The sequence below is a fragment of the Oncorhynchus gorbuscha genome, linkage group LG07 (assembly GCF_021184085.1).
Source record: "Oncorhynchus gorbuscha isolate QuinsamMale2020 ecotype Even-year linkage group LG07, OgorEven_v1.0, whole genome shotgun sequence".
NCBI lineage: Eukaryota > Metazoa > Chordata > Actinopteri > Salmoniformes > Salmonidae > Oncorhynchus > Oncorhynchus gorbuscha.
The window spans coordinates 82,421,667-82,440,955 of record NC_060179.1 but is presented as its reverse complement, the minus strand read 5'-3'; the positions used below and the strand labels follow the sequence as shown (position 1 = coordinate 82,440,955).

The following is a 19,289-nucleotide window of genomic DNA, read 5'->3' as shown; positions in this document are numbered from 1 at the left end:
CTCTCATTCCCAGCAGTACTGTGAATCCCAAATATCAGCCTCTCATTCCCAGCAGTACTGTGAATCCCAAATATCAGCCTCTCATTCCCAGCAGTACTGTGAATCCCAAATATCAGCCTCTCATTCCCAGCAGTACTGTGAATCCCAAATATCAACCTCTCATTCCCAGCAGTACTGTGAATCCCAAATATCAGCCTCTCATTCCCAGCAGTACTGTGAATCCCAAATATCAGCCTCTCATTCCCAGCAGTACTGTGAATCCCAAATATCAGCCTCTCATTCCCAGCAGTACTGTGAATCTTAAATATCAGCCTCTCATTCCCAGCAGTACTGTGAATCCCAAATATCAGCCTCTCATTCCCAGCAGTACTGTGAATCCCAAATATCAGCCTCTCATTCCCAGCAGTACTGTGAATCCCAAATATCAGCCTCTCATTCCCAGCAGTACTGTGAATCCCAAATATCAGCCTCTCATTCCCAGCAGTACTGTGAATCCCAAATATCAGCCTCTCATTCCCAGCAGTACTGTGAATCCCAAATATCAGCCTCTCATTCCCAGCAGTACTGTGAATCCCAAATATCAGCCTCTCATTCCCAGCAGTACTGTGAATCCCAAATATCAGCCTCTCATTCCCAGCAGTACTGTGCATCCCAAATATCAGCCTTTCATTCCCAGCAGTACTGTGAATCCCAAATATCAGCCTCTCATTCCCAGCAGTACTGTGAATCCCAAATATCAGCCTCTCATTCCCAGCAGTACTGTGAATCCCAAATATCAGCCTCTCATTCCCAGCAGTACTGTGAATCCCAAACCACTGACATATTACACACTATAAAATGTGGGTTCATCAATGGGTTCTTTAGGAAGAGTGATGGTTCTATGTGGAACCCTACTGACCCAAACAGCCCTTTGAGTCCTTCAGTGGTTCGTCACTGTTCAAAAAAAGGGTTCCTTCCTCTTTTAGTGATTATTCAAATGTGGGGGGGCGGCGGCTCATTAGAATATTTTGGGGGCGTGGTTTGTGCACAGGTCTTCTTGTGCAACTGTGAGGGAGAGTGTCATTCCAGTTGACCTAATGTGTTGTGCCATGATATTATATGACACCTACTCTATTACCATAACAAGGGATGGTGGCCTGTGAAAGTCTCACATGTGGCATTGTGTGAAATGAGAACAGTTGACTGAGTCAATAGTTCTCTCTTCTCTCCTCAGTGTCATGACCTCCGGCGAAAGTCGGTCCCTCTCCTAGTTTGGGCGGCGTTCGACGTCACCGGCCTTCGAGCCATCGCCGATCCACCTTTCATTTTCCATTGGTTTTTGCCTTATAATTCCCTCATAACTGGTTTCAATTCCACCAATTACATCTTGTGTATTTAACCCTCTGTTCCCCCCCATGTCCTTGTCCTGAATGGTTTCTTGCCGTGCTTGTGTACGTTATGCTGGTGGATACCGGGTTTTCTTTGACCCGTTCATTGATTGTTCTGTTTTCCGGTGGTTTTTATGTTTATTAAATGACACCGTTGTAAATCAGTTTTCTCTCACCTGCACCTGACTTCTCTGCCACCAGTACACACAGGTACGCACAGGTACGCACAGGTACGCACAGGTACGCACAGGTACGCACAGGTACGCACCAGTACGCGCCAGTACGCACCAGTACACACCAGTACACGCCAGTACACGCCAGTACACACCAGTACACACCAGTACACACCAGTACACACCAGTACGCACCAGTACACACCAGTACACGCCAGTACACGCCAGTACACACCAGTACATGCCAGTACACACCAGTACACACCAGTACGCACCAGTACACACCAGTACACACCAGTACACGCCAGTACACACCAGTACACACCAGTACACACCAGTACACACCAGTACGCACCAGTACACACCAGTACGCACCAGTACACACCAGTACGCACCAGTACGCACCAGTACACACCAGTATGCACCAGTACACACCAGTACACACCGGTACACACCAGTACACACCAGTACGCACCAGTACGCACCAGTACACACCAGTATGCACCAGTACACACCAGTACACACCGGTACACACCAGTACACACCGGTACACACAGGTACGCACCAGTACACGCCAGTACACACCAGTACGCACCAGTACACACCAGTACACACCAGTATGCACCAGTACACACCAGTATGCACCAGTACACACCAGTACACACCAGTACACACCAGTATGCACCAGTACACACCAGTACACACCAGTACACACCAGTACGCACCAGTACACACCAGTATGCACCAGTACACACCAGTATGCACCAGTACACACCAGTACACACCAGTACGCACCAGTACGCACCAGTACGTACCAGTACACACCAGTATGCACCAGTACACACCAGTACACACCGGTACACACCAGTACACACCAGTACGCACCAGTACGCACCAGTACACACCAGTATGCACCAGTACACACCAGTACACACCGGTACACACCAGTACACACCGGTACACACAGGTACGCACCAGTACACGCCAGTACACACCAGTACGCACCAGTACACACCAGTACACACCAGTATGCACCAGTACACACCAGTATGCACCAGTACACACCAGTACACACCAGTACACACCAGTATGCACCAGTACACACCAGTACACACCAGTACGCACCAGTACACACCAGTATGCACCAGTACACACCAGTATGCACCAGTACACACCAGTACACACCAGTACGCACCAGTACGTATCAGTACGCTCCAGTACACGCCAGTACACGCCAGTACGCGCCAGTACGCACCAGTACGCACCAGTACGCACCAGTACACACCAGTACGCACATGTACGCACCAGTACACACCAGTACACACAGGTACGCACCAGTACACACCAGTACGCACCAGTACGCACCAGTACGCACCCCGTTACACTCAGGGACCCCCCCAGTTGTTCCAGAGGTAGAACACCTGATTCAACACGTTAATTAACAATAAGAAAGCCTATGGAAATTTAACAATATAAAATTGCTATTAAATCACAATAATGGTGCTTTATACAACCTTTTTTGTAATGTTTATAGAACCACAGGATAGTGTTCTTTATAGAACCACAGCAGGGGGGTCTTTATAGAATCACAGCAGAGGGTTCTTATTAGAACCACAGGATAGTGTTCTTTATAGAACCACAGCAGGGTGTTCTTTATAGAACCACAGAAGAGGGTTCTTATTAGAACCACAGGTGAGGGTTCTTATTAGAACCACAGCAGAGGGTTCTTTATAGAACCACAGGATAGTGTTCTTTATAGAACCACAGCAGGGGGTTCTTTATAGAACCACAGCAGGGGGTTCTTATTAGAACCACAGGAGAGTGTTCTTATTAGAACCACAGCAGAGGGTTCTTATTAGAACCACAGCAGAGGGTTCTTATTAGAACCACTGCAGGGGGTTCTTTATAGAACCACAGCAGAGGGTTCTTATTAGAACCACATGAGAGGGTTCTTATTAGAACCACAGGAGAGGGTTCTTATTAGAACCACAGGATAGTGTTCTTTATAGAACCACAGCAGGGGGTTCTTTATAGAACCACATGAGAGGGTTCTTATTAGAACCACAGCAGGGGGTTCTTTATAGAACCACAGCAGGGGGTTCTTTATAGAACCACAGCAGGGGGTTCTTTATAGAACCACAGAAGAGGGTTCTTATTAGAACCACAGGTGAGGGTTCTTATTAGCACCACAGCAGATGGTTCTTTATAGAACCACAGGATAGTGTTCTTTATAGAACCACAGCAGGGGGTTCTTTATAGAACCACAGCAGGGGGTTCTTATTAGAACCACCGCAGAGGGTTCTTATTAGAACCACAGCAGATGGTCCATATTAGAACCACAGGAGAGAGTTCTTAATAGAGCATTCAATAAAAAGGTTCCATTTACCGCCTAATAGAGTTCTGCTATGGTTACAAGCCACATAACCCTTATTTGGCACCATATAGTGTGTGCACATACAGTAACCCTGACCCCCTCATCTAGACCAGACTAACACGGACCCCCTCATCTAGACCAGACTAACCCTGCCCCCTCATCTAGACCAGACTAACACGGACCCCCTCATCTAGACCAGAATAACACGGACCCCCTCATCTAGACCAGACTAACACGGACCCCCTCATCTAGACCAGACTAACCCTGACCCCCTCGTCTAGACCAGACTAACCCTGACCCCCTCATCTAGACCAGACTAATCCTAACCCCTCATCTAGACCAGACTAACCCTGCCCCCTCATCTAGACCAGACTAACCCTGACTCCCTCATCTAGACCAGACTAACCCTGACCCCTCATCTAGACCAGACTAATCCTAACCCCCTCATCTAGACCAGACTAACCCTGACCCCCTCATCTAGACCAGACTAATCCTAACCCCCTCATCTAGACCAGACTAACCCTGCCCCCTCATCTAGACCAGACTAACCCTGACTCCCTCATCTAGACCAGACTAACCCTGACCCCTCATCTAGACCAGACTAATCCTAACCCCCTCATCTAGACCAGACTAACCCTGAGCCCCTCATCTAGACCAGACTAACCCTGACTCCCTCATCTAGACCAGACTAACCCTAACCCCCTCATCTAGACCAGACTAACACGGACCCCCTTATCTAGACCAGACTAACCCTGCCCCCTCATCTAGACCAGACTAACCCTGACTCCCTCATCTAGACCAGACTAACCCTGACCCCCTCATCTAGACCAGACTAATCCTAACCCCCTCATCTAGACCAGACTAATCCTAACCCCACATTTACATTACCCTCATCTAGACCAGACTAACCCTGCCCCCTCATCTAGACCAGACTAACCCTGCCCCCTCATCTAGACCAGACTAACCCTGCCCCCTCATCTAGACCAGACTAACCCTGCCCCCTCATCTAGACCAGACTAACCCTGCCCCCTCATCTAGACCAGACCAAACCCCCCGTCAATTAGTATTGTCTACCGACTACCGAGGCATTATAAATCCCTCATCAGTTAGTATTGTCTACCGAAGCATTATAAATCCCTCATCAGTTATTGTCTACCGAGGCATTATAACCCCTCATGAGTTGTCATTGTCTACGGAGGCTCCTGAGTGACAGAGTGTTGTACCGGTTTGGCCGGCGTAGGCAGTCATTGTAAAATAAGAATTTGTTCTTAACGGACTTGCCTGGTTAAATAACCCCTCATCCAGCTCTGTGCTTGTTGTGTCTGTGTTCAACTCGTCTCCACCGTGGTGTGAGTGTGTTTAAAGACCGAGACAGATGGCAGAGGATAGGATGTGCCCCTGGAATAGCGTGACCTCACTTCCTATGCTATGGCAGCTGGACCACGGGGTCGGAGGTCAAAAGACAGCTTGCACTTGCAACGAACACATGCACACACTCACACACGCAGACCGCAACCCACAGGGTTTAGACAGGATGTGACCTAGGTCACAGGCAGGAAGAGACTGGGTCACCCCCTTATCAAAATGGACATGATAAAAACAAAAAGAGAGGAGAGGAAGAGAGAAGTTCAGAGTGCGGCTGAGTTAGTATTTTCTCACGTTCTCGGTCTTTTCGCTTTTCACAAGGTAAAGGAGAGGATCCTTTCGATCGATATAAACTCATGTATTGTCACGCTCGTTGGAGTGAATGGACCAAGGCTCAGAGTACTTAGAGTTCCACATGTTTAATAAATATGAAACTCAAAGAAAAATACAGACGCAAACGAAACGTGACTTTCTGGGCTGCTCACAGGCAGCTACACACACACACACACAAAAACGATCCCACAACACAACAGGTGGGGGAAAAAGGCTGCCTAAATATGATCCCCGATCAGAGACAACGATAGACATCTGCCTCTGATTGGGAACCATACCAGGCAAACAAAGAAATAGAAGACATAGATTGCCCACCCAAGTCACACCCTGACCCAAATAGAGAATTAAAAGGATCTCTAAGGTCAGGGCGTGACAAGTATTTCCATTGATGTACCTTTAATCAGTTGTAGTGGATCATGATGTTTGATGTTTTCCATATGTCTGCGTGTGTTTCTAATTTACATTCAGTGTGATGAGGAGAAGTACCTCTATCAGCAGAAGTCCTTCTCTTTGCTATCATTAAGTTCTTTCAAGTGTACTTAAAGAACTAGAACCTAGCTGGGATAACAAGAATTTACATTTGAATAATCATATTTATAAGATAATATCTACCAAAGAATCGTCTGTCAGACCTGTAAATATACTATACGCTGACCAACAAATCATTATAATAATAAATATTCATAATGGTGTGATTTTGTCTTTTTAAAAACTCTCAAATATGCTCACCAGATGCAGACACTTATTCCTTGTTATGTATTATTCATGGGACGGTTCTGCTGTTCTCCTTGATTAATGTATTCATAATCTCCTATTGTAATTTATTCAATAATAATCATTTATTGTAAAATGGTTATTTGCCTCATGTTGTTTATTGTTTCAAGTCATTTCCTCCCCTCATCCCTCCCTCATCCCTCCCTCATCCCTCCCCTCATCCCTCCCCTCATCCCTCCCTCATCCCTCCCCTCATCCCTCCCTCAACTATCCCCTCATCCCTCCCCTCATCCCTCCCTCATCCCTCCCTCATCCCTCCCCTCATCCCTCCCTCATCTATCCCCTCATCCCTCCCCTCATCCCTCCCTCATCCCTCCCCTCATCCCTCCCTCATCCCTCCCCTCATCCCTCCCTCATCCCTCCCCTCATCCAGGATAGATATTTGGCCATGCTGCTGCTCCAGTTTCAACTGGCCTGGGCCCTAGGACCATGTCCCAGGACTACCTGACATGAGGACTCCTTGCTGTCCCCAGTCCACCTGGCCATGCTCCTGCTCCAGTTTCAACTGTTCTGCCTTACTATTATTCAACCATGCTGGTCATTTATGAACATTTGAACATCTTAAGGTGAATGCACCAATTTGTAAGTCGCTCTGGATAAGAGCGTCTGCTAAATGACTTAAATGTAAATGTAAATCTTGGCCACGTTCTGTTATAATCTCCACCCGGCACAGCCAGAAGAGGACTGGCCATCCCACATATGCTCTCTCTAATTCTCTCTTTCTTTCTCTCTCTCGGAGGACCTGAGCCCTAGGACCGTGCCCCAGGACTACCTGACATGATGGCTCCTTGCTGTCCCGAGTCCACCTGACTGTGCTGCTGCTCCAGTTTCAACTGTTCTGCCTTATTATTATTTGACCATGCTGGTCATTTATGAACATTTGAACATCTTGGTCATGTTCTGTTATAATCTCTACCCGGCACAGCCAGAAGAGGACTGGCCACCCCACATAGCCCGGTTCCTCTCTAGGTTTCTTCCTAGGTTTTGGCCTTTCTAGGGAGTTTTTCCTAGCCACCGTGCTTTTACACCTGCATTGTTTGCTGTTTGGGGTTTTAGGCTGGGTTTCTGTACAGCACTTTGAGATATCAGCTGATGTACGAAGGGCTATATAAATAAATTTGATTTGATTTGATTTGATGACTTTTGAAAACATTTGACATTATCTTCCAAGGTTACATAAATACTTTAATCTATTAGACTTCCAAGGTTACATAAATACTTTAATCTATTAGACTTTAAAGGTTACATAAATACTTTAATCTATTAGACTTTAAAGGTTACATAAATACTTTAATCTATTAGACTTCCAAGGTTACATAAATACTTTAATCTATTAGACTTTAAAGGTTACATAAATAATTTAATCTATTAGACTTTAAAGGTTACATAAATAATTTAATCTATTAGACTTTAAAGGTTACCTAAATACTTTAATCTATTAGACTTCCAAGGTTACATAAATACTTTAATCTATTAGACTTCCAAGGTTACATAAATACTTTAATCTATTAGACTTTAAAGGTTACATAAAAATATATTAGAGGTTAGAGGTTAGATTAAAGATACATAAAATGTAAAATAAAATACAAAATATTAATAATAATGATTAATATTAATAATAATAATATTAATAATAATAATAATTAAATAAAATAAAAAATGCAATATCAAAGACTTAATACAGGATGTTGAGTAAATGTAGATGAATTATGTATTAGGTGTTGAAACATGGGATCAGTAAATCTGTTTATATTGACTCATATACAATGAATGTTACTGTTACTGTATAACTTATTGAATGAATGAAATAGTAGAAAAGGTGACACTTTGAGGAGAGTAATGATTCCTAGTGGCAGTAGGTTATACCCAAATAACAGTATCACGTTACTGGGACCCTCTGTATCACACGTTACCGGCCAGCATGATAAGGCTTATGGTTATTTTGTCCCCCACTCCCCTACCTCAAAAATTGTTTTAAAAAAATGGGGAATTTTACATTTTAAATGTAATTTCATTGAACTGTAATTGGTACCACAGATAACTGGTTTCAATGATCTACTGTATGAATAAATATAACAATGTTGCCATTGCGTTAAGTAGATTTGAAAATCAGCCGGCAAGAGAGAGAGACAGAGATCATGAGTTCAGCCTCCATCTGTGTGAGAGACAACAGACAGGGCACTTAGCAGACTATTAGAATCTGTTAAAAGGCAATAAAAACATCAACACTGTGTGCTCTGCTAGGTGGAGGGAGGAGGGGTGTGAGCTCTGCTTGGTGGAGGGAGGAGGGGTGTGTGCTCTGCTAGGTGGAGGGATGAGGGGTATGTGCTCTGCTAGTTGGAGGGAGGAGGGGTGTGTGCTCTGCTTGGTGGAAGGAGGAGGAGTGTGTGCTCTGCTTAGGTGGAAGGAGGAGGGGAGTGTGCTCTGCTTGGTGGAGGGAGGAGGGGTGTGTGCTCTGCTTAGGTGGAAGGAGGAGGGGTGTGTGCTCTGCTTAGGTGGAAGGAGGAGGGGTGTGTGCTCTGCTTAGGTGGAAGGAGGAGGGGTGTGAGCTCTGCTTAGGTGAAGGGAGGAGGGGTGTGTGCTCTGCTTAGGTGGATGGAGGAGGGGTGTGTGCTCTGCTTAGGTGGAGAGAGGAGGGGTGTGTGCTCTGCTTAGGTGGAAGGAGGAGGGGTGTGTGCTCTGCTTGGTGGAGGGAGGAGGGGTGTGTGCTCTGCTTAGGTGGAAGGAGGAGGGGTGTGTGCTCTGCTTAGGTGGAGGGAGGAGGGGTGTGTGCTCTGCTAGGTGGAGGGAGGAGGGGTGTGTGCTCTGCTAGGTGGAAGGAGGAGGGGTGTGTGCTCTGCTTAGGTGGAAGGAGGAGGGGTGTGTGCTCTGCTAGGTGGAAGGAGGAGGGGTGTGTGCTCTGCTAGGTGGAGAGAGGAGGGGTGTGTGCTCTGCTAGGTGGAAGGAGGAGGGGTGTGTGCTCTGCTAGGTGGAGAGAGGAGGGGTGTGTGCTCTGCTTAGGTGGAGAGAGGAGGGGTGTGTGCTCTGCTTAGGTGGAAGGAGGGGGGGTGTGTGCTCTGCTAGGTGGAGAGAGGAGGGGTGTGTGCTCTGCTAGGTGGAAGGAGGAGGGGTGTGTGCTCTGCTACGTGGAGGGAGGAGGGGTGTGTGCTCTGCTAGGTGGAGGGAGGAGGGGTGTGTGCTCTGCTAGTTTACAGCCCACTGATTTGGTGCAAGAGTAGGAAAGGGAGACTGCCTCATTCTCACTCTAAATTCTACCCTGATAGAGTTCCTAGGTCAAGGGTTAGAGGTTTGGTCAGATTCTCTTTTAACAACATGCTCCTAAGGTTCTCCTATTTGGTTTCATTTGGTGACTAACTCCTCTACAGACTTCACACAAGCTTCCTTGACGTCTCTGTCTTGACGTCACTTTACAATACACACTTCCCCTCTTAGAGTGTGTCAATTTTTTAATTTTTTTTATTTCGCCTTTATTTAACCAGGTAGGCAAGTTGAGAACAAGTTCTCATTTACAATTGCGACCTGGCCAAGATAAAGCAAAGCAGTTCGACAGATACAACGACACAGTGTTACACATGGAGTAAAACAAACATACAGTCAATAATACAGTATAAACAAGTCTATATACGATGTGAGCAAATGAGGTGAGAAGGGAGGTAAAGGCAAAAAAGGCCATGGTGGCAAAGTAAATACAATATAGCAAGTAAAACACTGGAATGGTAGTTTTGCAATGGAAGAATGTGCAAAGTAGAAATAAACATAATGGGGTGCAAAGGAGCAAAATAAATTAATTAATTAAATACAGTTGGGAAAGAGGTAGTTGTTTGGGCTAAATTATAGGTGGGCCATGTACAGGTGCAGTAATCTGTGAGCTGCTCTGACAGTTGGTGCTTAAAGCTAGTGAGGGAGATAAGTGTTTCCAGTTTCAGAGATTTTTGTAGTTCGTTCCAGTCATTGGCAGCAGAGAACTGGAAGGAGAGTCGGCCAAAGAAAGAATTGGTTTTGGGGGTGACTAGAGAGATATACCTGCTGGAGCGCGTGCTACAGGTGGGAGATGCTATGGTGACCAGCGAGCTGAGATAAGGGGGGACTTTACCTAGCAGGGTCTTGTAGATGAAATGGAGCCAGTGGGTTTGGTGACGAGTATGAAGCGAGGGCCAGCCAACGAGAGCGTACAGGTCGCAATGGTGGGTAGTATATGGGGTTTTGGTGACAAAAGGGATTGCACTGTGATAGATTGCATCCAATTTGTTGAGTAGGGTATTTGAGGCTATTTTGTAAATGACATCGCCAAAGTCGAGGATTGGTAGGATGGTCAGTTTTACAAGGGTATGTTTGGCAGCATGAGTGAAGGATGCTTTGTTGTGAAATAGGAAGCCAATTCTAGATTTAACTTTGGATTGGAGATGTTTGGATTGGATATGAGTCTGGAAGGAGAGTTTACAGTCTAACCAGACACCTATGTATTTGTAGTTGTCCACGTATTCTGAGTCAGAGCCGTCCAGAGTAGTGATGTTGGACAGGCGGGTAGGTGCAGGTAGCGATCGGTTGAAGAGCATGCATTTAGTTTTACTTGTATTTAAGAGCAATTGGAGGCCACGGAAGGAGAGTTGTATGGCATTGAAGCTTGCCTGGAGGGTTGTTAACACAGTCTCCAAAGAAGGGCCGGAAGTATACAGAATGGTGTCGTCTGCGTAGAGGTGGATCAGAGACTCACCAGCAGCAAGAGCGACCTCATTGATGTATACAGAGAAGAGAGTCGGTCCAAGAATTAAACCCTGTGGCACCCCCATAGAGACTGCCAGAGGTCCGGACAGCAGACCCTCCGATTTGACACACTGATCTCTATCAGAGAAGTAGTTGGTGAACCAGGCGAGGCAATCATTTGAGAAACCAAGGCTGTCGAGTCTGCCGATGAGGTGACAGACTGAAGACAAACACAGGACTTCTCTTTCTGATGAGGGTTCCTTCCACCAACATCCTTTGGGAGTGCAAGCCCCAAACGCCTGTCAAAGTTCCTCAGTGTGTTCTCTTACAGCACGCACCTACAGCTCCCAGTACAGTATGTACTATACAACTACAGCTCCCAGTACAGTATGTACTATACAACTACAGCTCCCAGTACAGTATGTTCTGTACACCTACAGCTCCCAGTACAGTATGTACTACACACCTACAGCTCCCAGTACAGTATGTACTGTACACCTACAGCTCCCAGTACAGTATGTACTGTACACCTACAGCTCCCAGTACAGTATGACCTTCACACCTACAGCTCCCAGTACAGTATGACCTTCACACCTACAGCTCCCAGTACAGTATGTACTACACACCTACAGCTCCCAGTACAGTATGTACAACACACATACAACTCCCAGTACAGTATGTACTGTACACCTACAGCTCCCAGTACAGTATGTACAACACACCTACAGCTCCCAGTACAGTATGTACTGTACACCTACAGCTCCCAGTACAGTATGTACCACACAACTATAGCTCCCAGTACAGTATGTACAACACACCTACAGCTCCCAGTACAGTATGTACTGTACACCTACAGCTCCCAGTACAGGTGTTCTCTCTGCGGTGCCTCCCACCAGAAACGTGAACCACCAGAGAGCCAGAGAGTACGTATGCCCCAAATGCGACTCACTGCCAAATGTAGGAACAAGTTTAAATCGTTTTGAATCTCAGAGTGCCAATCTTGGACAGTTTGGATGTGACTTAAATGGCCCCCTTTTCCCTACATAAGGCACTACTTTTGACTAGAGTCCTATGGACCCTGGTCAAAAGTTGTGTGCTACGTAGGGAATGAGATGCCATTTGGGATGTACCCTTAGGCTCTGGTATTGTGCTCTGTGCACCTACCAGTCCGGGTAGCTTGACCTGAAGTGCCTTTAGCTTCCATCTGTTCTAAGAGAGAGAGAGAGAGAGAGAGAGAGAGAGAGAGAGAGATGGAGAGAGAGGAAATCAGGAACAGCCTCTCTCTATTTAAACCAAACTCATGGTCCCCACTAGTGTCTGTCCAATGGCCCCCAGGTTTGGAATCTTGAACCTGGGTTAGGGGTGGCAGAGAGCCACACGGATGCCCTGAGTGACTGGAGAGGTTCCCAGTCAACAGATTAGTGAGGGACATGTGCATCTGAGACTACAGGAGGACAGGGGCATCAGAGACTACAGGGGGACAGGGGAATATGAGAGGACAGGGGAATATGAGAGGACAGGGGTCATTGGAGAGTACAGAGGTCATTGGAGAGTACAGGGGGACAGGGACATTGGAGAGTACAGGGGGACAGGGACATTGGAAAGGACTGGGGTATTGGAGAGGACAGGGGAATTGGAAAGGACAGGGGCCTTGGATATGACAGGGGGACAGGGGCCTTGGAGGAGACAGGTGCATTGGAGAGGACAGGGGGACAGGGACATTGGAGAGGACAGGGAGACAGGGACATTGGAGAGGACAGGGGGACAGGGACAATGGAGAGGACAGGGAGACATGGACATTGGAGATGACAGGGGGACAGGGGCATTGGAGAGGACAGAGGGACAGGGGCATTGGAGAGGACAGGGGGACAGGGGCATTGGACAGGACAGGGAGACAGGGACATTGGAGAGGACAGGGGGTTGTTGGATGAGAGAGTAGGGAGACAGGGACAGGGGGACAGGGGGACAGGGGGACAGGGGGACAGGGGGACAGGGGTAGAGAGTAGGGAGACGACCCTCCCAGGCCACTGTACTGTACTGTACCCCCCCCCTTAAGATTTAGATGCACTATTGTAAAGTGACTGTTCCACTGGATGTCATAAGGTGAATGCACCAATTTGTAAGTCGCTCTGGATAAGAGCGTCTGCTAAATGACTTAAATGTAAATGTATTGTCCACAACCTCTTAAGAGCACCACAATATACTGTACTTATCCTACTTATCCTACTTATCCTACTTATCCTACTCTAATAGTCATACTCTACCTCAACAAATGCATTTATCCTCACAACATTACTGGCCAATCACATCAATCCTGATTTTTCAATTTGTGACATTACTTTTGACCAAGAAATGAACAACTCAAATGTAAACTTCTATTGTAACAGAAGACCAACACTTTTAGCTTGAGATCTCAGCGCAAAAACAAAGAACCCGAAAAAAATCAATAGGCTTATATATTCTATTCACACCAAAACAATTGAAGCTATGACCTGAAACTATCCCTAACCCTTCATCAGCCCAGAGAATGGAAATATTCACTGTTAGACGAGGGGGGGGGGGGGGTGCGATACTTTTGATCAGAGACCCATGGGCCCAATATACCATTCGGGACACAGTAATGTAGGCAGTGACATCTCTCGGGCCCAGCTCGGATAATGAGGTGTCACGGGGAACCAATCGGCTTGCAGGATGAGGACAAAGACGCATCACAACAGATGACTACAGGAGTGAGACACACACACACACACACACACAAACATGAGCGAGGCGAGGAGAGGAGACTATGAATTACTTAGAGAATAGAGCTATGCTTCAGGCCCTGCCTCATACAGGAACAACAATGCAGTTCTTGAGGGGATGGAGAGAGGGATCTCTCTCTCTCTCTCTCACTCTCTCTGCTCTCTCTCTGCTCTCTGTCTCTCTCTGTCTCTCTCTGTCTCTCTCTCTCTCTCTCAATTCAATTCAATTCAATTCAAGGGCTTTATTGGCATGGGAAACATGTGTTAACATTGCCAAAGCAAGTGAGGTAGACAACATACAAAGTGAATATATAAAGTGAAAAACAACAAAAATTAACAGTAAACATTACACATACAGAAGTTTAAAAACAGTAAAGACATTACAAATGTCATATTATATATATACAATGTACAAATAGTTAAATGACACAAGATAAAATGAATAAGCATAAATATGGGTTGTATTTACAATGGTGTTTGTTCTTCACTGGTTGCCCATTTCTCGTGGCAACAGGTCACAAATCTTGCTGCTGTGATGGCACACTGTGGAATTTCACCCAAAAGATATGGGAGTTTTTCAAAATTGGATTTGTTTTCAAATTCTTTGTGGATCTGTGTAATCTGGGGGAAATATGTCTCTCTAATATGGTCATACATTGGGCAGGAGGTTAGGAAGTGCAGCTCAGTTTTCACCTCATTTTGTGGGCAGTGAGCACATAGCCTGTCTTCTCTTACATTTACGTCATTTAGCAGACGCTCTTATCCAGAGCGACTTACAGTAGTGAGTGCAGACATATTTTCATATTTTTTCAAACTGGTCACCCCGTGAGAATCGAACCCACAACTCTGGCATGGCAAGCGCCATGCTCTACCAACTGAGCCACACAGGACCCATGTCTACCTACGGTGGCCTTTCTCAATACCAAGGTCTTTCTCTCTCTCTCTCTCTCTCTCTCTCTCTCTCTCTCTCTCTCTCTCTCTCTCTCTCTCTCTCTCTCTCTCTCTCTCTCTCTCTCTCTCTCTCTCTCTCTCTCTCTCTCTCTCTCTCTCTCTCTCTCTCTCTCTCTCTCTCTCTCTCTCCTGAAGAGATGGATAAGAGAGCACTTCTATATCTTTCTGTGTTTGGCCTGTAAACAGAATGTTAAAGTTGGCCCCTAGATCCCTCCTGTATGCAAGGAATCATGAAGCAGAGAGAGACCAACCCAAAAAGGCCTGTAGTGTTGTTGGTATCAGTGGCGACCTGTCATTCAGGGAAGATGAGGCAGAGCCCTTTTTAGCCCCACCTGCTTAGCTAAATGTACACTACCGGTCAACGTTTTAGAACACCTACTCATTCTTTATTTTTACTATTTTTAACATTGTAGAATAATAGTGAAGACATCCAAATTGTGAAATAACACATATGGAATCATGCAGTAACCAAAAAAGTGTTCATCAAATCAAAATATATTTTAAATTTGAGATTCTTCAAATAGCCACCCTTTGCCTTGATGACAGCTTTGCACATTCTTGGCATTCTCTCAACCAGATTCATGAGGTAGTCACCTGGAATGCACTTCAATTAACAGTTGTGCCTTGTTAAAAGTTAATGTGTGGAATCTCTTTCCTTATTACTATTACTATTATTATTATTATTATTATTATTATTATTCGCATTTAAGCCAATCAGTTGTGTTGTGACAAGGTGGTGGTGGTATACAGACCATATTTTGTAAAAGTGCCAAGTCCATATTATGACACAAGAACATCTCAAATAAACAGAGAAACGACAGCGTCATTACTTTAAGACATGACGGTCAGTCAATATGGAACATTAAAATAACTTTCTTGAAAGTTTCTTTAAATGCAGTCGCAAAAATCATCAAACGCTATGATGACACTGTCTCTCATGAGGACCACCACAGGAATGGAAGACCCAGAGTTACCTCTGCTGCAGAGGATGGTCATTAGAGTTAACTGGCTCTCATGAGGACCGCCACAGGAATGGAAGACCCAGAGTTACCTCTGCTGCAGAGGATGGTCATTAGAGTTAACTGGCTCTCATGAGGACCGCCACAGGAATGGAAGACCCAGAGTTACCTCTGCTGCAGAGGATGGTCATTAGAGTTAACTGGCTCTCATGAGGACCGCCACAGGAATGGAAGACCCAGAGTTACCTCTGCTGCAGAGGATGGTCATTAGAGTTAACTGGCTCTCATGAGGACCGCCACAGGAATGGAAGACCCAGAGTTACCTCTGCTGCAGAGGATGGTCATTAGAGTTAACTGGCTCTCATGAGGACCGCCACAGGAATGGAAGACCCAGAGTTACTTCTGCTGCAGAGGATGGTCATTAGAGTTACCAGCCTCAGAATTGCTGCAAAGAAACCACTACAAAAGGACACCAATAATAAGAAGAGACTAGCTTGTGCCAAGAAACACAAGCACTGGATATTATACCCGTGGAAATGTGTGCTTTGATCTGGTGTCCAAATTTTGAGATTTTTGGTTTCAACTGCCGTGTCTTTGTGAGACGCAGTGTGGGTGAACGGATAATCTCTGCATGTGTATTTCCCACCGTAAAGCATGGAGGAGGAGGTGTTATGTTATGGTGTGGGGGTGCTTTTCTGGTGTTACTGTCTGTGAATTATTTACAATTCAAGGCACACTTAACCAGCATGGCTACTACAGCATTCTACAGTGATGCACTATCCCATGTGGTTTGTCTTAGTGGTCTATCAATTGTTTTTCAAAAGGACAATGACACAACACACCTCCAGGCTGTGTAAGGGCCATTCTACCAAAAACGAGAGTGATTGGGTGCTGCATCAAATGACCTGGCCTCCACAATCCCTTGATAACCAAATTGAGATAGCTTGGGATGAGCTGGACCGCAGAGTTAAGGAAAAGCAGCCAACAAGTACTCAGCATATGTGGGAACTCCTTCAAGACTGTTAGAAAAGCCTTCCAGGTGAAGCTGGTTGAGAGAATGCCAAGAGTGTGCAAAGTTATCATCAAGGCAAAGTGTGGATTATTTGAAGAATCTCAAATATAAAATATATTTGAATTTGTTTAACACTCATTTTTGGTTACTACATGATTCCATATGTGACCCGATTCAGGAAACTAGGTGTATGTAGCAAGTCACAACTTCACAGACTTCAGCGTTCAACACCATAGTACCCTCAAAGCTCATCACTAAGCTAAGGATCCTGGCACTAAACACCTCCCTTTGCAACTGGAGCCTGGACTTCCTGATAGGCCGCCCCAGGTGGTGAGGATAGTAGCAACACATCTGCCAGGCTGAACCGTCAACACTGGAGCTCCCCAGGGGTGCGTTCTCAGTCCCCTCCTGTACTCCCTGTTCACCCACGATTGCATGGCCAGGCATGACTCCAACACCATCATTAAGTTTGCTGACGACACAACAGTGGTAAGCCTGATCACCGACAACGACGAGACAGCCTATAGGGAGGAGGTCAAAGACCTGGCCGGGTGTTTCCAGAATAACAGCCTATCCCTCAATGTAACCAAGACTAAGGAGATGATTGTGGACTACAGGAAAAGGAGCACGTCCCCATTCTCATCGACGGGCATGTCGTGGAGCAGGTTGAGAGCTTCAAATTCCTTGGTGTCCACATCAACAACCAACTAGATTGGTCCAAACACACCAAGACAGTCGTGAAGAGGGCACGACAAAGCCTATTCTCCGTCAGTAACTAAAATGATTTTGCATGGGTCCTGAGATCCTCAAAAGGTTCTACAGCTGCAACATCGAGAGCATCCTGACTGGTTGCATCACTGCCTGGTACGGCAATTGCTCGGCCTCCGACCGCAAGGCATTTCAGAGGGTAGTGAGTACGGCCCAGTACATCACTGGGGCAAAGCTGCCTGCATCTAGGACCTCTACACCAGGTGGTTGTCAGAGGAAGGCCCTAAAAATTGTCAAAGACCCCAGCCACCCCAGTCATAGACTATTCTCTCTAATTCTGCATGGCAAACGGTACCAGAGTGCCAAGTTTAGGACAAAAGGCTTCTCAACAGTTTATAACCCCAAGCCATAAGCCTCATGAACAGGTAACCAATGGTACTCTCTGTTTACCTTAAATGCATAGTCACTTTAACTATATATTCATACTACTTCAATTGGCCTTACCAACCAGTGTCCCACCATCCACCAAACACTCTTTTTACACTTCTGCTAATCATATATATCATCATATATGCACAGTCACTTTGACCTACATGTTTATTTAATTTTAATTTTTTATTTAACTAGGCAAGTCAGTTAAGAACAAATTCTTATTTTGGGTTAACTGCCTGTTCAGGGGAAGAAGGACAGATTTGTACCTTGTCATCTTGGGGGATTGAACTTGCAACCTTCTGATTCTTAGTCCAACGCTCTAACCACTCGGCTACGCTGTACATACGCTGTACATACTACTTCAATCAGCCCGACTAACCAGTGTCTGTATATAGCCTTGCTACTCTTTTTACAAATGTCTTTCTACACACACACACACACACACACACACACACACACACACACACACACACACACACACACACACACACACACACACACACACACACACACACACACACACACACACACACACACACACACACACACACACACACACACACACACACACACACACACACACACACACACACACACACACACACACACCTTTTTTTCTGCACTATTGGTTAGAGCCTGTAAGTAAGCATGTAAGTAAGCATTTCACTGTAAAGTCTACACCTGTTGTATTCAGCATTTCACCGTAAAGTCTACACCTATTGACCTGTTGTATTCGGCGCAAGTGACAAATAAACTTTGATTTGATTTGAGCTGTTTGAATGTAAAAAAATGTTTTTTAATCAAAATGTGTTTCTGGGCAGAAATGCCTTCTCAAACGTGAACTTTCACGTGCCTTAATAACAAACCTGCATGCCATCTGTAAATACAAATAAAATAGTTAAATTACGAGCCTAGTTGGTTTAGCCATAGAAAAATTGAGCAACCGTCCTGCTAGCCATGATTGGCTGAGATAATGAGTGGGCTGGACATGCCAAGAGATGAGTTTGGATTGGATAGCATTACATATAGCATTTATCTGTTGGAGCTGGTCTGTATGTTTAGGTTATCGTATTGAACCATAAACCTAATGTCAAGTTTAAGTGTACTGTTAGCTAGCTAATGTTGTGTGAACAGGCAGTTAACCCACTGTTCCCAGACCGTCATTGAAAATAAGAATATGTTCTTAACTGACTTGCCTGGTTAAATAAAGGTACAATTAAACATTTAAAAATGTGTATGCTCTCCATTTTCTGGAGGACCGAGTCTTGAAATCAGTAGAATTTGAGTACGATGGCTAAGGAAACACCAGTCTGGATTACAAACTAATAGTGTCGCGGGGATTTTGCTATAGGACCGTTAAGGTACCCGGAGAGGAGTGAGAGTGATACACGTCATC

General features: G+C 45.6%; 1 protein-coding gene across 1 annotated transcript in view; it reads left to right on the top strand.

Annotated features, from left to right (window-relative positions):
• The first annotated feature begins 1,781 nt into the window (after positions 1–1,781).
• Positions 1,782–19,289, top strand: part of LOC124039059 (mucin-17-like) — a 114,150-nt gene continuing 96,642 nt past the window's right edge. The window contains exon 1 of the mRNA XM_046354939.1: positions 1,782–2,867. Within this exon, the coding sequence (XP_046210895.1) occupies positions 1,782–2,867 (1,086 nt within the window). The remainder of the gene's footprint in view (positions 2,868–19,289) is intronic.